The sequence below is a fragment of the Colius striatus genome, chromosome 1 (assembly GCF_028858725.1).
Source record: "Colius striatus isolate bColStr4 chromosome 1, bColStr4.1.hap1, whole genome shotgun sequence".
NCBI lineage: Eukaryota > Metazoa > Chordata > Aves > Coliiformes > Coliidae > Colius > Colius striatus.
In genome coordinates, this window is record NC_084759.1 from 133,335,919 (window position 1) to 133,357,933 (window position 22,015).

At 45.5% G+C, this 22,015-nt stretch overlaps 1 protein-coding gene across 3 annotated transcripts; it reads right to left on the bottom strand.

The window, feature by feature from the left end:
• Window positions 1-392: 392 nt before the first annotated feature.
• NRIP2 (nuclear receptor interacting protein 2) lies at window positions 393-19,317 on the bottom strand. Of its 3 annotated transcripts, none has more exons than XR_009819771.1 (7): window positions 18,685-19,317; window positions 13,378-13,554; window positions 11,171-11,253; window positions 10,586-10,713; window positions 7,739-7,791; window positions 6,805-6,956; window positions 393-3,743 (listed from the first exon to the last, which is right to left on the bottom strand). XR_009819771.1 is itself a non-coding variant. In XM_010203022.2 (6 exons), the coding sequence occupies exons 1-6, from the start codon at window positions 18,913-18,915 to the stop codon at window positions 6,864-6,866; spliced, it is 765 nt and encodes a 254-aa protein (XP_010201324.1). In that variant the 5' UTR covers window positions 18,916-19,317; the 3' UTR covers window positions 393-6,863. The 3 variants fall into 3 exon arrangements, 1 of the variants encoding a protein (XP_010201324.1); XR_009819772.1 differs by having other exon boundaries at window positions 393-986; window positions 1,163-6,956; XM_010203022.2 differs by having other exon boundaries at window positions 393-6,956.
• Between the last annotated feature and the right edge of the window lie 2,698 nt (window positions 19,318-22,015).

Genomic DNA, 22,015 nt, shown 5'->3' on the forward strand with positions numbered 1-22,015 from the left:
TGGCTCACCCAAGCTGGCATGTGTTCTGTTGCAGTTGGTGGGCTCTTCTGCTGTGTGTGCTTTGACAAAAACAGATGGAGTCCTAACACAGCTTGTACCTGCCATGGCCCCACTCAACATTGGTTTGTAATTGTTTGGCTTTGGAGGGGCATGTGCTCTCCACAGAAGTGCTCTCTCTCAGTCCACTGCTGGGACCCCAGAAGTTCACACATTAATTCCCTGGAGCATTTTATTTGTCTGAGTTTAGTAAATTGAGTCTAGTAATCTTGTAGCTGGGTATTGCAGGCTGTTGCAGTGCTGCTGTGTTGTAATTCCTTCTTAAGGCCTAACAGGAAAACAGGATTGTCTACGCTCATAAAAGAGAACAACTGGATGCTATCTGTCCATGCCAAATATAAACCTTTATTAGCAACACAAGCACAAGGGTGATACAAATGGTTGTATGACCAGAACTGCATTATGCAAAACAAACTTTGTCCTACAGGTCAAATTATTTCCAAGGAAGGTCAAGTTGATCCACTGTTGGACCAGTTGTTGAGAAGAAACACAAAAGGGTTGATGAGGGAAAGATGACATTTTCCAAAGAAATATCTTTTAAAAAATATGGGGCGAACCCAATGCGAATGTTGGACAGGGCAACCTGTGCAACCTTAGCCCTCTTCTCTTGGAACAAGGATAACATTGCTGTATGCTGTGCAAACCCAGGCATGCTGTATTATGGAAAGCAGAGATGAGAAGATACGGACACTACAGATCATTCTCCAAAACTCTTCGGCTCTTAACACCATTTGAGAGGGAAAATAGTGACATTTGAGGGTTTCCCCTGACAGTTTTAAGTTGCTTACAGCATATAATAACTTGCAGATGCATTTTGCTCCTGTGCCCTTTGTGCACAAAGGAAAATGAAAATTGTCTACAGAAGAATTTTGACTTCTGTACTGTACCTTGGCCAAAGGATGACTTTCCTTCTATCTTCTTGCCCTCAACTGCAAAGTGACAATTAATAGACTGGTTACAATTAATACTTCTTGAAGTCAATACTTCAGGCTACTTCTACTGTCAATGATTTTGTGTGAAGCATATATCTACTCAGAGGAAGAACCACGTAGGCTCTGTCTCTGGACTGATGGAATTACGTTATGTTTTCATTGTAAGTGATTACCTGTTTGTCCTTGCCAGCCAACACAAGCCACAGAGCTGGAATTAGAAGTTATTTGCTGCATCCTGTGCAGTAGCAGATTGGCATTCTTCCTCGTGCCAGGAAGCCTTTTGACAAGTCAGGATATGTATATCTTAGTGCCAGCACACAGCAAGTGAGGACATTCGCAGGCACTGGGTGCATTCACAGATTCATGGTTTTGTTTCTGACACTCAGTTTACTAGCACAAAAATAAAGGGAGGAGGTTGCCTTATTTTCCTGAGACATAATAAACCTGCTCAGCAGCCTTGCCCTCATTTTTATGACCTCTTTGCTGAATGTAGTTATTTCTATAACTCTTCAGGTATATCCTGGCAGTTGCCAGTGGAGCCTCTTGAAAGGATGACTGACTGCAAGCATGTGGGTAGCTCAGTGGTCTTCAGCTCCATAACTCACCTGCTCATAGTAAAAGAAGTAGTAAAAGAATGGAAGGCCATTCAAAAGAAAGTAACCCCAAGCTTCTGGAAATGGGCTTGGTTATGGCTTTGACAGAGTGCATGTTCTCAGGATAGATTCACCTCTTGCATGTAGGCCTTGGAAGTGGCCTCAGAAGTCCATCTCCCCATCCACTGGCAGGTTCAGCCGTACGTATCTTGCACCTGACATGTGGTACTTGCTTCTCTGTTCCACAGAGTTGCTGTCACATGCTTCCCTGCAGACTGTTTCATGGCTGTTGTGTCCACTCTACTAGAAAGCAGCCCTGGTAGGAGCTGACCACCAAGGTGGTTGAGAGAGATTATCCCTAAAATAATGACATTCCAATGTGTGTATTGAAGGGATGGGCCTCATCATGAGGAAGACAGTGTTGGACACATACAAGATGTGTGTATGTCCTGCTCTGAGGTGGCAGTTTGTGCTAAATTTCTACTTTCCATATGGAAGTACTAGCACGTTTTGATCTCCAGTAGAAGAGACCTTCAGATAGCTACTTCCTTTCCCTTGTCCCCCGAAAGCAATAGAGATGACTGGAATTGCGTGTAGGAAAGTCTATCTGTATAATACACTTTTCCAAAAGAAACTACCATTGAGACAGTCTTCAGCTTTGCCAACCCACTTAAAAATTACTTGCTGGGCTCCCTAATGTAGGAAGAACTTAAAAATTACCATGCTTATAGATGGGGTTGAGTTTGTTTCTTTGAGATATTACAAGTCCTGGTTTATAATCATATCTTCTAAAGCCAGGATTCCTATCTTTCACAGTGGAAACGGAAATTCCCATGCAATGACACAAAAATGCTGATCTTTGAAGAAAACATCAGTTTGGGCAAAAATTCAGAATACATGTGTTAAGGTCAGTAACAACATGTCCTTTAATGCCAAGGAAATCTGGGAGTCAGAAGTTCTGTTTGATGATGAGAAAACCAGGTACTGACATGATAGGAGTAGACTGTGATTTGGAGAGTAAGTCAAACTGAGGTGTCAGCCCTGGTGTTAAAGCCTGCAGGTCTCATTTAGGTATATAAATGGGTTTTTTTCTGTTAAGCCCTGCTTGCTTGAGGAGGAGGTTTCAGGATAACTTCTGGCAACAGATTACTCAGTGTCTGGGTGGAAGAGACCTTCACTGGGTGGACCTGCATGTCCAACTAACATGGACAGGGGGAAGGTGAAAAACATGTCTTCTGGAGTTGACTTCAGAGCTGAAAGGAAGAGCACTCGCATGCTAATTTAGTGCTTGCTTGGAAACATGGTCTCTGTGACTGACAAGTATCATAGTCTACATTTATGCCTGCAATTGTTAACAGCTGGTGAGATAGTGGCACACTATCTTGTTAACAGCTGGCAAGAGGAAGGGCTGGCAAGATAGTGGCACAACGTGAAAAGTATTAGCAACCAGGGTACAGGAAAGTGTTACCTAAAAAAGAAAGAATTCCTTCTGGAAGAAGCAATTTTGTCACTTACCAATATGGAAGAATAAATGATTCACCTAGGGGATGGAAGGGTGGTTGTAAAGATGGATTCATATTGCAGAGAACACAGAGACAGATAAAGATGATGATTTTCACCTACACATTCAGGTGCACGTTAGTAGGCAGAGGAAGATGAACTATTGGTAATTTGAGAAATGGGGCATGTGAATCACAGAAAGGCTTCAGAAGGACTTGAGAATGTTCTGAAGGTGACCAAAAGCAGAGTTATCTCAAGACTGATGTGTAAGGACAGCAGCTGGTGAATTCCATCAGCAGATGGTGTGCGAGTATCTGCAGGGCTGTGACAGGCACTAATATAAATAGAATTGTTAACTCAAAGTCATGCCAGTTTTCTGTAGGATCCCATTCAGCATCCTTTAAATCCCTGGAAAGATTCCTGTTGGCTTCAGTTTTAGTTTAGGAAGACTCCTGCTTGCCTACACCCTTACCCTAGCCTAAGCCCCGCTTCAAAACAGATACCTGCCAGACAGAGATTTCACTCGGAGAGATTTCACTCGGAGATGGCAGGACTGAAAGCTGTTGGTGGCCTTCTCCTTCCCTTGGCAGCCACTTGTGGGCGCTGGCAAAGCCTGGCAAAAGCTTGGAGGGAACTCTGGCACTCTGGAGGGAAGCAGGACCTGTCAGGGTCAGGTAGCTGGAGTTACCAGTGTAGGGTTAGGGATTATGTTTAATTAAATGGGTAGGGGTCTAGAGTCAGGAGTTAGAAATACGATTAGGGGGTTAGGTTTTGGAATTAGGTTTAGTAGGTTAGAATAACTGGCTTAGAGTTACATGGTTAGATTGAGTGAGTAAGGATTAGGGGCCAGGGGTTAGGATTAGTGGTTATAGTCAGGGTTAGCATTAAGGTTTACTGTTAGTGTTGGGCTTTGTGGTTTCATTTCATGGGTTAGCTTTAGGTTTAGTTTAGGGTAGTGTTAGGGGTGAGTGATCATAGAATCATAGAATGGTAGGGATTGCAAAGGAGCTTTAGAAATCATCTAGTCCAACCGTCAAATGTGGGGCTGATAGGGGTTAGCTGTAAGGGACTGGGACAGATTTATGGTTAGGGTCAGGCGATTAGGTTTAAGGTTGGTGTTAGGGTTAAAGGTTACAGTTAGGGCTAGGGGTTAGAGTTAGGGTCAGTGTATAGACTTAGGGTTATAGTTTAGGGGTTTGGCTTAGTGGTAGAGTTATAGGTTTGTTTCAGTGCTAGGGTTAGGTTTAGGGTTAGGAGTTACTGTTAGGTTTAGGATCTGTGATTATGGTTATGGTTACAAGGTTAGAGTTTGAGGGGCTGGGGGTTAGATTTAGATTGTTGCATTTAGAGTTTAGGGCTTAGGGTTAGGTTTTGGGGTTAGGGATTATAGTTAGCATTATGTTTAGGATTAGGTTTATGTTTTGGACTTAAGGTTAGGTGGGGTTTGAGGTTAGGGATTATGTTTAGAGGTTAGTGTTTAGGATTGGGGTATAGGATCAGTGTTAGGGTTTAGGGTCAGGGTTAGACTTAGGGTTTGGGTTAGAGCTAGCTTTATTGTTTAGTCTTTTTTTTTAATAGATCATAAAAATCCATGAATAATAAGACTTATAATTGGCATGGTATCTATCAATTTTAACAGATTATTTACTATTGTTCCACATGCCATTTTTGGAGGGCAATGAGAGTTGGAAACTAGTTGAGTTGCTGCACATAGGAACAGGTGTTTCATCTATTGCAAACAAGATCTTTTCATCAGAGCTGACTCAGGTACCCCTTAGAATCAATAGGGTTGGAAAAGACCTTTAAGATCATCAAGTCCAATCACTAACCTCACACTGCCAGGCCCATCACTAAACTAACCCATGTCCCTCAGCACCTCATCCACGTGTCTTTTAAGTATCTCCAGGGATGGTGACTCGATCATCTCCCTGGGCAGCTGTTCTTAACAGCCATCTCAGTTAAAAAGTTCATCCTAATGTCCACTCTAAACTGCCCCTTGAACCCATTTCCTCGTATCCTAATAATTCGTTACTAAAGAGAAGAGATGACTCCCACCTCACTACAACTCCCCTTCAGGTAGAAAGATTCCATCTGCTAGACAGCATGGTTTAGTCAAGGTCTGCATTAAAGACCCCTGGGTTCAAGAAGCCAGTCAAATATGTAAGTATTAGAAATCCAGGAGTACTCTGGAAGATAGGCTCATTTAGTAAACATGTATCTGACATAAGGAGAGAACTGGTGGTGACATTCAGTAGATTCATGGAAAGCAGTTCAGGCAGATAGAAATAATCAGATACACAAGTAGAAGAATGGAAAAGACACCAAGGAACAGATCAGAAGCTGCAACAATATGACCCAACAATAAAAGACACAAGCCTGATACTGCCTGTAGAAGGACCAGAAGCCAGTCACACCAACACTGGTAAGTGCATCCCAAATCCTATCATCCAGGCTGTACTCTGCTGTCCTTAGCATGTGTTAAACTACAGCATTTAGCATCTGGTTTAGGAAGAAAAAAAACACTGGTGTTTAATCCAGGAAGACAGGCAAAATGGGGATGTCATGACATTCTAAGGGTGAATAAAAGGACATTGTGCAGACTTTAGGCAGTGAATCAGTAATTGTGAGGCATGGAACAAGCCCTGACCTGGTGCATCTTTCCTAGAGCTATTAAAGAATAGACTATGTATTTATCATACAGCTATACTCTAGGATGCAAATAAAAAATAAAACCCAACAATTAAGTGACTTAATCATCATCCCAGGTGAGTTCACAGTTCTCTGACCTGAGCTGATACTACAAGGAAGTCTAGTTCTTGTTTCATGCAGGATTAGCAAAATTGATGGGCTGTGAGATGCCAGGACTTGAGGCTGAGGTACCTGTGTCTAATCACGAGATTTCAAATTGAAAGAAAGGAGCTGACAGAGCAGAAGACTCTGAGTGCTGTAATTCCTCACAGCCTTTAAACTGAGTGGCCAGGATCTCTAATGATGCAGCAGAGGTGACAGGAATGTAGCTCTAGCAGCTGGCATGCAGAGAGGAGAGCCCTAGTCAGAAGAACAGGGCATGCAAGGCCAGTTACTATGTGTAACATCAAGAGATGATAAGCATTGCCATTCCTACTATATAACTTAGTGGCTAAGTGGCAAAGCCAGACCCCTGTGATTGTCCACCATATTCTAGGTGCCTATGCTCAGCATTTCTGCAAAGTTTTCATAGAATTAAGAACTCTAAAAGTATTCTTGTTTCAAGGTTTTTCCAAGAAAATACTTCTGCTGAGACAGCAAAAAACAACTAAATTCAACTTTCCAGAGGACGGGTGAGGGGACTGGCCACAGAGCCCTTCCCACAAAGGAACAGGAGAGGAGTCAAAGCAATGAAAGAGGAAACATTTGCAGCAATCTTTGGAGGCTTCTGGAGAAACTGCTATCCTTCTGTCCACAGAACAACTGGAGGTTGTTCACAAAGACTCTTTTGTCTCATGAACAAGGGTATTGTAAAAATAAGCCGTTAAAAGGGTATGGTGAATTTAATACAGAAGCAGAAATTAGAGTAACTGGACATTGATAAAAACAAAATGCCCACTGGCATATGGGGACAAGCAAAGGGTCCACTGAAAGGAGGGATATCTCTCAAGATGAGGCACTACCAGCCTTTTTCTCACTCCCCAGTGAATGCCTCAGCCTAGAACTCAGCAAGGTTAGGGGCATGTGAGCCTCACCCTCGTGTCTGTCTCATGGCAGCTGTCTCCTCAGCCCCAAGCATGGGGAATGCAACCAGTCACTGACCAGGCTCTTCGGAGGCATGTAGAAAAGGCAGCTCTTGACTCAGTGCTTTAAACCTCAGGACTCCTTCCTCCAAGTCGATGCAACACTAAAGAAGGGGAGAGACAGTTACCTGCTTGACATTTCAGAAAACAAATCTCATGATGTTTATGACTGAGGAAAACCTGTGTAACCACCAAACAACCATGCTTTGGGTTTGTAGAGACCTTACATTTCTGCTCACTGTCCTTCATGCTGCCTTTTTACTCCTATCCCCTTCAACTTTCCAAACCCTTCATAAGGCCATTCCCCTCCCTTCTTATGATTCCCTCTGAGGGAGCCCTCACATTCACTCTGCCATTCAGCCCAATGCATTTCCTGCTTTTTGAAACTGACTCGTGGCTACAACTGACAGGTAGGAGCAAGCTTGCTTGGCCATATTCTGAGCCACCCAAGAGCTGGGCTCAGCAGAGCACTAACCCTGAGCTGAGCTGATAAAAATAGAGGAATCTTTCCACTCATGTTGAGCTAGTGTTGGACACTGAATGTGATGACACAGCTTCATTTGGCTCAAAGCAAGGGCAGAGCTTGTTCATATCTGCCTTCAAAAGGCAACACGGATATAACTTGTGATACAGTGTGCCTTGTCTTGTCTTGTCTCCTCTTCAGTTTCCTTTTCCTGTTTGCAGCTTGTTTGGTCAGAAATACAAAGAATGGGAGATGTGATAGTGTTAATATTGGGTGATTCCATTCATAAAACCTTTTAAGCTGTACAACAAGCTTTGCAAGCCCTGAGAGACCTGCATGAAAGTATTTCTGATGCTTAAAACAACCAAATCTTTGAATACTTCTTGAGAGGAGCCCTGCGATAAGCAAGAAGCTGTTCCTTACCTTGAGAGACAGCAGAGTCTGGAGACCAATGCAAAACTCCAGCAATTCATCATCTGAGAAGAGAAAAAAGATTGATCAGCCTTGAGACTATATATACTGCCCCTCTGAAGAAAGTGTGCCTTTCCTGTAAGAGGATGTGGAATATGAGAACACCTGGTTCATAAAGTTAGGTGGTTGTGGTCTATTCAGTATAAAGTAAAAAAGAAAAAAAACAACCAAACCCCCCAAAAAACCAAAACATGGAAAGTGATGAATTAAAAACAAAGACATTAACAAGCAGATGGGAACAGTGGCAATTAAAAACCATTCTTCTGCTACTGACTAAAGAGCCACTTAAGCACAGCAGGGTCAATGTGAACTTCATAGCTGCTAAGAGGAGGGCACCATGATTATCCTGAGTATTATATTTCAGGGAATTTGTGGGGTTGTTTGAAACTTGTCATGAGATATCAGTACGGGCTTGTGCGATCCTGTAAAACTTACCGTGGGACGTGTAGGGGAAGAGACACAGGCAGGCAAGCAGCAGGCTGCATCAGGGAAGAACAAGCATGGAAAGATGGAGAGGAGAGGGGATAAAGGGACCAGTCACATGCAAGCAAGCTGTTGGTCTGTTCATTTGTCTGATTGAACCCAGTGTCTGAGGGTCACAATTTCTTTGATCTTTTATTAATTTTTTTTTTTTTTTTTTCCTATGTAACTGTTATTCTACATGACTGCTGCAAGTCTTCAGCATCAGCAGGTGTAGAAGATGCCATGGGTTAACAGGCTGTAGATGTCAGCAACCAGAGGGTCTGGCATGCAAGAGTTGCTAGTAACTGAAGGGACCACAGGCCATAAGGCTTGTAGATCTATGTAAGCAATTGGAGAAGAGGACATAGCTCAGATGTACCAGCAAGTAGAGACACCAGAATGCATGAGAAGTCTGGGTGCTGGTAACTGGGAAAGAGAGCACAGACCATAGGGCTTAGATACCTGGGTGCTGGGAACTGGAGTAATTGCAGTGTGTGCTGCAAGGTCTATGTTCCAGTAACTGGAGAAGGACTATGGGTCACGGACCTTCTAGGTCTAGGTGCCAGCAGCTGGAGAGCTCTAGGTACCAGTTCTGACCAGGGTCACAAGAACCTTAGAGTTATAAACCAAGTGCAACTGAAGAAGGCAGGGCATACATGTGAGAAGTCTAAATGCCACTAACTAGAAACACTTGGCTATATTTATATCTCCTCAGTTAATTTAATCCTATATACTCATGGGTTTGTATGCATAACTAGCTAGCAAACTTCAGTTTGGTCTAGGCAGTGAGTAGGAGGAAACCTGCATCTGGAAAGACAAGACATGGGTCAGTGGCTAGGTAAGGAGTCCAGGGTCCAAACATGGATGTAAGACAGGCCTAGAAGCTATGCTGTATTTGAACACTCTGTGAATATGAGTGTACCTGTGAATCTAGAGACTAAGGACATGCAGGCTTCTCCTAGTGAACAGTCACTTCAATCCTGGTCAGCCAGAGAGGAAGGCCAGGACTGCGCTATCTGTACTGGAGTTTGCTGGAAAAAGCTCTGCTCTGTGGTAATCTACATGGCTTGTGGTAATCTGCTTGTCTGTGTCCTCTGTACAAACCTCTCAGGAATGTATGTTCAACCTTGCTACTGTCCAAACCTGGCACTAAGAATATGCAATGGACTGGAGGAGAGTGACCTCTTGGGTCATCCATATGGTCTTCAGTGTTAAGTCCTGGAGTCTACAGGATTCAGTAGCCACTAATAACATATTAACACTTCCCATGTCTCCTGGATGCCTGTATGATCTGCAACCAGTGGCTTTATTTTATAGCTGAATTATAAGCACATAATCAAAAGCACCGTGTGCACAAGGAGATGTAAGTCACAGCTGTAGCAATTCTGCCTACAGGAAGCTGTTTCCACATCCTAGGAAAATGGATGGGTGCTACTGGGCTAAATTCCCCTGTGCTGGTACCAGTACAGACTCCTCATGCAGGGCAAGAGAAAGTAGACGGGGAAACCAGGGAGGAAGAGTGAGGAAGTGTGGAAGAGGAGAAAGCTCTTTCTAGATGACTAGGAAAGAGCAAAGAGAGACACAAAAAGAGAGAACAAGGGAGGCCTTGGAAGACGCAAATAGTACTCATCAAAGATGAGGAGACAGATAAAGGCAAGAGGGTAAAGCTCTAAGACTACAGGGAGAAAGAACAGGGGGAAAAAAAAGGCAACTATGTTTTCAGTATATGCACAGCTTGATGTAAATGCAGAACATGCGGCCTTTCTGCTGTTTTCTGAGTATGCTTCAGTGTCCATTGACTTGACCTTGTCTCCTATGGCTCCTGCCTTCAAAGGGTCCTGCCTAAGGACACTGAGGGAGACTCAGCACTCTGGGGCTACTAGGTTCTTCCAGGGTGCTCCCTGCAGCAGAGGCAGATGTGTACACAAAGGAATACTCTGGGCAATGAGCCTGTTAGTTTTATTGATGACTTCCATCCAGCCAATGACATCAGTGCTTCTTCAGTAGGAGAACATAGGGCATCAGGCAGTCTGGATAATTTTAAGAAAGGTCCATTTTAGAAGGAAATGAGAATTTTCCATATCCTATGTTCAGACCAAAAAGCACCTAATTTCTCCCAACTTTTGACACCTTCTGTCTTCTCTGTACTCTTCCTATGCCATTTATCTTTGGTTACATTGAGGGTATTCACAGTGCATAATCATCTTGGCCAGCAGTAAAGGTGACATCACCAACCCCCCACTACATTACGCTTTTCCCAGTGATCCTTTTAAATGCCCATGGCAGGGCAAGAGGGACACAGGAAAACTGGGGGAGAGGAGGGGCTAGCACTCTCACCTACAACCAGTGCTGAACACAGCACTGTCTCCTGGCCAAATTGCAACTCCATCTGTTCTACTCGGCCAACAACGCTGCGGATGGAAAGAGAGGGGTCTCCACAGTCCACAGCAGACACTTCTTCCAGCCTGTGGGACACAAGAGGTGTTATTGCCTCAAGCGGAGGAAGAGGAGGAAAACCAGGACTTCTCAGTGATGGCAGTACTTCTCAGTCTCATTGGAAACAGGCCCACAAGAGAAGGAATCTCTTTTTCATAGAGCATATCTCAAGGCAGATTCCACAAACAAACTCATAAGGTGCTGTCCATTTGGGTTCCTCAGCTCTGACGCTAACCATCAGTTAGGCCACTTTGCCCTGCAGTACATACAGCCAGAATGACACAGCTCTGCCTCCTAGTCTGGAGTCTTCACCAGTGCTCCTGATGTCTTGCCCTATAGTGCACCCTCTGCATCTTCTCCTAAACAGCCATCTGCACATGCAAAATTACTAGTAATTATCACTGAGGCTAGGAATCAAAAGTGTCTAGGTTCTTGAAATTTGTTTTCTTTTAGCCACCCTTCCTTTTCTACTGTGCCAAGACTTACCCAAGCTGGTTTAAACAGCTCCTGGAGATGAGATTTGGTAGACATCCAGTGTTAACTGTTGCTTCCAATACCTGACCTTGGCACTAGAAAAAACAACAACAGATAATTACTTTGGATTCAAAATTGGCATTCCCACTCCTCCAACAGTGGTGACAATCCCTTAGACTGTCCGTAGCAACACAGGCAAAGATACGGCAGCAGTCACTTTTAGGCAGTAGTCAGAAGGTAGGTGGCACATCCAAAACAATGGTGGTCTCCCCAGTGCTCCGCAAACCTCTGCCAAGGACTTGGTTTTGAATTTGTCTTCTTTAATTCACATTTGATTGCCCAGTAACTTTAATAGCTTTTACTTAGCAGTATTGCAGTCAAGACATGGGTAAGCAGTGAATTTGTTCACAAAACCCACATGGACTTTATTAGCAGAGCAATAATTGATACAACAAAGGCTTCTAAAGGAATAGAAGTATGTATTATGGCCTATATAAGTTTTGTCTCTCCATCTCTTCTGGTGTCACAGGGAATAATATTACAGGGCTAGACGTCTGTTCTCAGTTGAAGAATTTCCAGAAGCTGTCTATGGGAGAGGCAGGAGCACCCACAACAAGCATCTCTGAGAAAAGCTTGAATTTAAGACAGCTCCCAAGGTAACTGAGACATCCAAATGACTGCTGAATCCAAGAAACAACCTAAGAGGTGTCTATTTTGTGTGGGGCTTACGTGAAGTTCCTAGACAGCTCTTTAAACCATTCTATGATTCTATGATATGAACAGTACAATATTCACAGCTGGTGTCATCTAACAAAGGGAGAGACTGTATGCCCTGCACCCAAGTCATCTCCGCATGATCTTACTGGAACAGGCCCCAGTGCCTTGCCCACTTCATTTCTTCACCCCTTTGCACTTGAGAGGGAACAGGAGATGTGGTTGCCATCTGTTTTCTGTCCCCTCTGCACAGAGATCCTTAATGGCAGGTCAGAGGTGCTGAAGTAACAGCAGGTCTCAGATATGGTAGAAGTCTGAAAGAATGGGGTCATCAAAGACACCAATAAGAGTTATGTTCAGGAAAAGAAATTAGAAGCAGGACTGAGTAAAGGAATTGGAAAAGATGGAGTAACTGCCATCTACAAAATAAGGTTTGCAGCTACCTATACTGCTGTGGCTTAATTACTTAAGTGGCCCGGAAATTAAAACTTATATTAAAACTTAAAACTTGACTCAAAATCAGCATTGTTCACCAACTAAGGGAAGGTATAAAATCAAGAAGGCTTATGGGGTAGATACAGCTGCTGCTGCTATTTGAGGAATCCACAACACAGCAATTCCCTGCAAATACCATGGAGTGTGGAGCAGAGTGGAGGCTCTGCGGTTAGACTCTGTGGTGATACATGGCAATGAGATGGTCCTCTAGAACTGACAAACAGCACTTTTGGTACCCTGAGCCAATGGTCAATCAAATCTTGACAAAATGCCGTCCTTCGTGCAAATTTTGCTCATTATAATACCAAAACACACCTCCATCCCAACGGCCTCCAAGGTGCGACCACTCCTCCTTGAGTGTGCATGCTGAACTTTTTTGTAAGCTATACCTTTCAATGTGAGGCAAGACAATTTCACACCTATTGTAATAAAGGTATTTATGACTAAAGTCACTCAACCTCCACCTCGATGGTAAAAGAAGGTATAAAATGGTTAAAGAAAACGGGGGTGTTGGGGGAAGATACCATCATGAACAAGTCAGGGAAGCTCCCTCTCAGACTGCCTCTAAGTCCTGGGATCAGCCAATGGACTGAGCCTCTCTTCCTCCCCTCTTGGGATGCCTTGGGTGAGACTTAAACTAAGTACTTCTGCAGGAAACTTAGAAATCTCTCTAGAGAGATTAAAACAAACTAGGGGCATCTGTCTTCAAGTGATAAAGAGACATTCATCCTGTATGCAGTTATGAAATACCCCATATCACGAGAAAGCTGGTCTTCAAAGGAAGAAGATGTAATTTATCTTCACATACAGACAACTAGAGTACACGTGGCAGAAAGACTTTCCTCTGTCTATTGGAAGAACTGAATCCAAACTCTAGAAGTCACGCAGGAAATCTATCTGGATGCAGCTGGCTTTGCAATTAATAACACGGCCCTTGGTAGTGGGGCAGCTGGAACTCACTGAGCACTTGCCATCACAGTGAAATCAGCAGCTCTATGTTGTTGCCTTACCTGGCACTGTATTAGCAGGGATGAAGTCTCTTTTCTCCTGTCCTCTCCCTTTTCCATCTTTTCATCTCGGTCTTTTGCCAGCGGAGATTGAACCCATGCAGCCTGAACCCTGGTCTCGCCTCGCAGCTTGTTCAGGTTGCCTTCCAAGAGGCGCCGCTGGACCACACTATGTGGCTGCTGTCTCCATCACAAAGAAAGAGAAATCCCAGCTAAGTATGGAGCTAAGGACAAGGACATTTGCTAGCCCAGGGAAACAGATTGCAAATGCTTGACCCAATTGATCATCCTGATGGAAGACAGGCTTATCCCAAAAAACTTTCTTGAACACCAGTACTTTTTCTATAGCCACTAAGGTGATATTAAAGTGTCAGGATGTCTGTGACAGGCAGGTCTCGGATTCAATTCTTGGAGGCCAAGAACATGCATGATGCATGGCCTTCCCTCACAAATCCATTCCTTCAGCTAAACATGCACTTGCAATACACTGCCTGATGGGTGTGTGCTGGCATTGAACCATCGGGAAACACCATGTGTGTGAGGAGGTTGGGGCATCCCTTTTTGTATTTTATTTAGCAAAAGGACAAGGGATAATGGGATGAAGCTGGAACACAAAAAGTTCAATTTAAACATAACAAAAAACTATTTTACTGTGATGGTGATGGAGCCCTGGTACAGGCTGCCCAGGGAAGGTGTGGAGTCTCCTTCTCTGGAGGTCTTCAAGACCTGTCTGGACACACTCCTATGCAACCTGATCTAGGTGAACCTGCTTCTGCAGGGTTGTTGGACTAGATGATCTCTAAAGGTCCCTTCCAACCCCTACCATTCTATGATTTTATGATCTAGATGTGGGTAACAAGCCAAGTCTACAGAAATTTTAGTTACAAGGAGTTATTTGTAGTGAAGTGGGAAGCTTCCCTTGCATACAAAACTAAAACTAGCTTCTAATGTTTTTTTCTGTTTCTGCACCCCTCCATACAAACTGATACTATTTTGACTCCCTTCCTAGCTGGGGGAGCATCTATGAAGACTTATGCTGTTCATAGCTAGAAGCAAGCACCATCAGCCAGACCAATAGCTGAAAGAACTTTATTCCCATCCCATGTATCTCATATTTCTTATTCTTACTTCTGGGCAGAAGGGGAGGTACACCAAGAGGGAAGAAAAACTGGGAAAAACTTATTGTCGCAACATTGCACGCACACAGAGGAAGGTGTTGCTTTGGAAAAAAACTCCTTTTGTCATCAGCTTGGTGCTCTAGATTTTGCCTCATGTTGATCCAGTGTCTTCAGTTTCTGCACCGCCATTGAAACAACAATGGGCAGCATCAATGAAGTAGGCCTGTTGGAGCTAGCTTTGTCCATTCTCCATATATGCTGCTCCACGGTCCTGCTGCAGGAGGGAAGCTGCTCAGAACTGACAATAGCATTCTCAGTAACAACTGCCTATGTGAAGAAAGGCAAAGAATCTAAAGGAGCTATAGTGCTACAGCATAAACTGTTGCTTTTATCTTTCTGAAAAAAAAAAAAAACCAAATCAAACAAAAAACTTCCAGATACTACAGAAGTTTGATGCAGGATATTTTCAATGTGCATTCCAAACACCTGAATTAGACCAGATCTGCTGATGAGCTGGGCTCTATTAACCCTACAGGTTCACACTAGCTTTATGCTTGTTCAGAGGACTGAGGCCAGGGAATTGTGTAAACTGCAACTTGAAGTATGCTGACTTGTCAGTTTTGCCCAATGATTGGAGCAGGACAGCTGTTACTGGCTCTTTGCACTCAGCATCACTCTTTGCAAGGTGCTGAGTCCCTCATGCCTCTGTTTCCCTGCCACTCACGGGGCAAGAGTCAGATCATTCACATGCTGCATGAGAGACACTGTCGCAGTTGAAAAAGTGAGGTAAAAATATCCCTCTGCTCCTGGTCTTTTCCCAGACTACTGTGTAAGCCCACATCACAGGTGGCGTACTTTACTCCCTAAATACTCTGAGTACAGTGCCAGTTTGGCTGCCAGCTAACATCTGAGCCGTGGGAAAAGGGTAGGAAACCAACAGCAGTCTCTAAATTCCCATCCTCCTTCCTGTCTCCTCTCACAATCTGGCATGCAAAGGACCTTTCTTCTCTCCCACAACCTTTCCCACAGAAAGAGCAGGCCTTTTGCAGATGCAACCTCTGTCTCCTTCTTGATGCTCAGACTGGGAAGAGGGCAAGCACTCATAGGGAGCAGCTGAGCCTTGGGACTGTGGAGGCATCTGGTTCAAGAGCAGAGTCCCGGGGCCTGCTCTGTCTTCTGTCGTACCAGTGAGATGGAGAAGTGGAGACTGCTGTCTCTCTTGGAATGTTAAGAAACAAGGAGATGAAGAGGAAGGTGAGAGAGGACTTGAAGTGAATTGTGGTCAGAGGAGGCCCTCTCAGGATTCTTAGAAGGGTTGGAGCAGGTTTCCAGTGCAACTCACTACGTTTAGGCTCTCCAACGTGAAATCTGAAGGCTTTGCTTTGATTAGTGGTGTGAGCTGGAGATCTTGATTTTTGGGCAGGGATAAGACAGATCTTTCAGACCTTCTTGGTACTTTCAAACTCTTTTAGCTCATGCAGCTACTTTTTTTTTTTTTTTTTAAATAAAAATATCATGCTTTTAGTTGTTATAAAACAGGAAATCTGAGGTCTCCACTGAAATATATAATTACTCATTGTTGGAGATGTGATGGGCCCATCAAATCCTGGACACTGATGGATGTCTTGCATAGGTTAAACACACATCCAGAATAAACAGAAGAGAGTGACAAAAAGTAATAGCCTGACTTTGACTGTGTAAGAAAATACGTAGTTTTAAATTACGTGAGACCTTGCTCTAAATTGGGGGCTGACACAGCTGGAGTTTCTGGCACTGCCAATGTACATATGTTTTGGGGAATTAAACTATCCTCCCAGTATAAGTGCTATGGGAGTGTTTTGCACTTTCTACAAGATCAACTTCTCAGCACTTCCTGCTGCTGCTTTGTTTTCAACCCTGAACTCCTGTCCTCTCGGAGGGAGACAGATAAATTTTGGAAACACAGAAGTTTTGCATGGGGCTGGCAGAGTGCCTGAAAGCACATTTGGGACTCTAATTCACAGCCCCCAAAACATCACAGCAACATCACAGTGGCTGATCCAGTTGCAGGGACTGATTAATTGCTCTTGGAAATCTAAAGCCTAGTTCTTCTCTTGCTCCCAGGTAAACCAGAAATTAAGGTACTGTAGCTACTGACTCCAGGTATGGCACTATGTGTGTGAACTTTGCACAGGTGCTACTCTTTATTTTGTGCCTTCTAAACACCTGTGCAAAATGTCTGTGTCAGAAAAGATATTATGCTTTATTCACTGCTCCCTAGCTCCACAGTAAAAATGTTTCAGCCACTCTGTCACAGACCAAGCATAAACTATCCAGTGACCAGCAGTGATTCCACCTGCATTCAAGGAAGTCTGCCTGGAATGGTTAATTTGACAGGGAGAGTTGTCCATAGCAAGCCATTAGGAAAGGTCTGTCTTGCTACAGCAAGCATTTGAGACTTCAGAGAGCCAGTCTCTGGAGGCCAAGACTGACACCCATTTTGTGCAGAATTCCTACAGAGGCCTCTGGCTGGCACCGCAGTTTTCATTTTGAGGCATGGTGTGACAAGAGTCAATTCCAAAGCAAGGCAGGTTTCTAACACACACTTTTATGTATGTTAGACTCAAAAGTCGCTCCTTCCCATTCCCCACCAAAAGCTGCACAAGGAAGAGCTCACGGTGTATCTGTCTATCCTTTCCTGAGGAGATGTTTCAGTCACAGTGCTGCAGGGCATCAAGGGCCCTGTTAGCTCACTCCCGCCTTGCGAGCCTGAACCTGGCCCTCCAGGGTCTGGTATGGCCAGACCTCCTTCCCCACCCTGTTCCTCACTAAAATAACAGTTATGTGACTCCTTTCTTGTACTTCAGACAGCGACTGTGTTCAGGGCCACAGACCTGCTTACAGCCATGTATGTGGATGTAAGGGCTGCCAGAGCATGAAGTGACAGCTCAGGGTGACTTTGAGAAGGCACCCTTGACCCTGCTGAGCCAAGGACTCTCAGCAGCAGCTGAGGCAACTGCAGGCAGGGTGGCAGGAGCAGGAGAGTGCACCAGCACGGGAACATGGCACCAATCCCTTGTCTGCACACAGCAGTGCCGCTGCACCCAAAGGTTTTGGCAATGAGGGTAAGCCCTGATCAGGCCTGGCACCTGGGCCCCTGCCTGTCCCACAGGCAGATGCCCCTGTGTGCAGCAGTGTCTCACTGCTGGCATCTGCGGGGCCTGCCACAGCAGCTGGGAAAAAAACAGGAGACACACATCTGAGCATCTGTGGTGTTGCTGCAATGGTCTGAGGATACAGAGGGAAGCATAGGCTGCAGGGAGGGGCACAATCTTTTATGATACTTGCTGGTACAGATGGAGCAAGTGGTTGTGCACCCATCACTGGATAGAACCAGGCTCTCTCTTGGGAAAATGGTTTAGACCTCTGCATCCTTGAGCACCTAAAAGACCACAGTGGACAGGAGAAGTCAGCAAAATTGCCAGAGCAAGGAGGAGATGCATGCATTTAAGCCAGTAAGAAGTCCTGTGGGAAACTGCTTCCAGCCTTGAGGAAGTCCCTCTAGACCACAGACTGCCCAGGCTCCTGGAATGGATCTCCTCCCTGATGCCTCTTGCTCCACTCTCCACAGGGAGTTGTCCATAGGCCTCCTGTGCCTCCTCTCCAAAGGTGGTATCCACAAGTGCTGGCCACTGTAGCTGCCTGCATGCCTGCCTAGCAGTTCTGCCCTGTGCTTGCATCTCAGGATATCCAGAGAGTGAGGGAAAATAAAGTAATGCACAAAGGTGACAGGGTCAAACACATGGTTTCATGAACTTCCCTCCCTGCTGAGTCCAGGAAGGAGCCTGCTTTTGAGCTGGATCATGCAGGAGTACACGGAGGCTTTCAGAGACATCCCACATGGAAATATACATCAGATGAGCACATACATATGTATTGGGTGAGTGAAAAACTGGATTCTGGAGAGTCCTTGCAGTTAATGTCTGCCCACCTCTGAGTGGAGTTTGGCCCCTATAGGGATGCATGGGAAGATGAATGCAAAAAAATGAACAATTCAGTCTTTCCCCTCACCCTGACCTCCTCTTAGCCGATGCTGAAAGAAAATTTCATCTTTGCCAAACCCATGACCCTTTCACAAAGCCTGACAGCAGTTCCCAATTGAGATGAAAGCTATTAGGAAGACTCCCTCCCAAAAGAGTCCCACTGGACTCACCAGATCCTTGGAGGTGCCAAGCCTTGTCAAGCCATCCAAGGGCAGCAGGTCAGCAGAGTCCTTGTGCACAAACTGGGTGGCCTGTTTAAGACGCCTCTTCTGTTGCAGAATAGCTTTGTTCCTCAGCTCCACCTCACCCTTCTGCCGCTCCAGGTCAGGAGTACCCTCGCTCTGCTTTTCTTCCTGGTCTGCTTGCCCCAGTGGCAGGGGACAGCTCTTCCTTGTGCTCATGGTCCTTAAAACAGAACAGGTCCTTCTTGGTGTGCCGGGGTGTTCCCTGAACTCCTCTCCTGGTGTTTACCCTCGTGAGGCTGCTTCAGTCTCAGACCTCCTTTCCCACAACTCTCCTTCTCTCCCTTTCGCTACCTTTCTTCCTGCTCTCTTAGTTATAAATCACCCATCTCTGAAGCATCTCTGTGCCTTTTTCTCCTTCTGTTCTCTCCACTCCTCTGGTGACCCTCTGCTCCCCACCTCTTCCTCAGCTGCAACTCTGCCTCCTCCAGCTGGTGGGTCCCTGTCGTAACAGAAAAAAAGCCTCACGTCAGAAACCAATTTCCATAAATTACAGCTGAGCCGGCAGGATGCTCCAGCTGGAAAAATCCCGCAGCAGCAGGACGGCCCTGCTGTCAGGAACTGAACTCATCCCCCCCCCTCCACCACCCCCGGCTGTGCGTGCGCACGCGTGTCTGCGGGACTGTGTGTGCGTGTGCAGCTGCCCGCTACCGCCCCACGCCGGGGAGACCGTAACTCTGTGCAGTTCCGTGTCTGTGCTGGAGGGGCTTTGACGCACCTCCGGGAATCTGTAAATACCACCGACGACATAGATCGGCCAAGGAGATGGTACAGTGCCTTGGTAAACAGGAGACAGCATCTGCCTGAAGGCTGCTGGCAGGCCTGCAGAGGGGCATGCAGATGGAATAGGCTGCACTGAAGGATTTTACTGTTGAGCCTGAATGACATGCAGGTTTCTGCTTCCAGCCAGGTCAAATGTATTGGGTCTGACTCAGCTCTCAATTTCACCGTTTTCCATCTAGAGCAATCCTCCCAAAGTTGCAGAAGCTTAAAATCAGTGGCTTGTTAATACCAGTGGAACTGACTCCGTTTTGACACTGAGAGGATGCCAACACCACTGCAGTGCAGGATGCCTAGACCAGGGCAGACATGCCTCCCCTCAGGAGAGAGGACAAGGCAGAGTTCATTTTTTTCAACTTTCTGCCTCTACATTGCCTATAAGTTTCAACTTGGACTGAAGCTGCTTTATTTTGAGCCCTTTTGACTGTTGAATGCACTGCCACTGTAAGCCCCAGTTCTGGCATCATGTACTGAGGACTAAACTCAGTTTTATTCAGCTACGGAGCTGAAGGTGGCATTGAATGTCATCTGGGGCTGAAACAGTTTTCATATTTGATACAGAAGGAATACCAGCAACAGACTGTGAAAGTTACAGCAAAAGAAGTCTTTCTGGTTGCTCCTTTTTTTCCCAGCTTACTAGTATGTAACATTCCAACATTACTGATACCAATTATCTCTATGTTCAAGATTGTATTTAAAATACAACACTAAGTTGTAATTTAAAGAGTTAAAGTACAACACTAAGGGGCAGAACACAAAGCAGGACCATGACCCTGGATTTCAGGGTAGCCTACTTTGGCCTCTTCAAAGATCTACTTGGACGAATTTCATGGGATATGATTCTAGAAGGTAGAAGTGCCAATGAGAGCTGGTCAGTCTTCAAGCATCACTTTGTCCAAGCCCAGGATCAGTGTGTCCCTATGCGCAAGAAAGGAGGAAAAGGAGGTAGGAGGCCTCCATGGATGAGCAAGGATCTGTTGGGACAACTCAGGCAGAAAGCAGCCATCTATGAGAGGTGGAAACAAGGGCTAGCTTCTTGGGAAGAGTATAGGAACATTGCCAGGGCATGCAAGGGTGCAACTAGGAAGGCTAGAGCCCTTCTAGAATTAAATTTAGCCAGGGATGTTAAAGACAGTAATAAGGCATTTTTCAAGTACATCAATAGCAGAAAGATGGTGAGAGGTAATGTGGGCCCACTGCTAAATGCTGAGGGTGCCCTGGTGTCTGAGGATGCAGAGAAGGCTGAAGTAGTGAATGCCTTCTTTGCTTCAGTCTTGACGGACAAGGCTGAGCCTCGGGAAGCCCAGTCTGTCAAGGATAACGGGATGGCCAGGACAGCAGAGGACTTGCCCTGGGTGGAAGAGGAAGAGGTTAAAGACTTGTTGGCCACGCTTAAGGCTCATAAGTCAATGGGTCCCGATGGGATGCATCCTAAAGTGCTGAGGGAGCTGGCTGATGTGATTGCTAAGCCTCTCTTTATAATTTTTGAACAATCATGGAGGACAGGTGAAGTGCCTGAGGACGGGAGAAAGGCCAATGTCATGCCAGTCTTCAAAAAGGGCAAGAAGAATGACCTAGGAAACTACAGGCCGGTCAGCCTCACCTCCATCCCTGGAAAAATGATGGAACAACTCATCCTAAATGTTATCACTGAACATATGAAGGATAAGATGGTTATCAGGGGAAGTCAACATGGCTTCACCAAGGGGAAATTCTGTTTGACTAACCTGATATGCTTCTATGAGTGCATAACCGGCTGGCTAGATGAGGGGAGAGCAGTGGATGTCATCTACCTTGACTTCAGCAAGGCTTTTGACACTATCTCCCACAACGTCCTCATCAGAAAGCTCAGGCAGTGTGGCTTCGATGACTGGACAGTGAGGTGGGTCAAGAGCTGGCTGCATGACAGAGCCCAGAGGCTGGGGATCAATTACACAGAGTCGAATTGGAGGCCTGTGGCCAGTGGAGTTCCACAGGGATCAATTCTGGGGCCAGTCTTGTTCAACATCTTCATCAACGACCTGGATGAGGGGCCAGAGTGTACCCTCAGCAAGTTCGGTAAGGACACCAAACTGGGAGGACTGGTTGATTCCCCAGAAGGCTGTGCTGCCATTCATCAGGATCTCGACTGGCTTGAGAGTTGGGCAGAGAGGAACCTCATGAGGTTCAACAAGAACAAGTGCAGAGTCCTGCATCTGGGAAGGAACAACCCCCTGCACCAGTACAGGCTGGGAGTCAAAGTGCTGAAGAGCAGCTCTGCAGACAGAGACCTGGGAATCCTGATTGATAATAAGCTAAATATGAGCCAGCAATGTGCCCTCGTGGCCAAGAAGGCCAATGGCATCCTGGGATGCATCAAGAAGAGTGTGGCCAGCAGGTCGAAGGAGGTTCTTCTCCCCCTCTACTCTGCCCTGGTGAGGCCTCATCTGGAGTCCTGTGTCCAGTTCTGGGCTCAGCACAAGAGGGACAGGGATGTGCT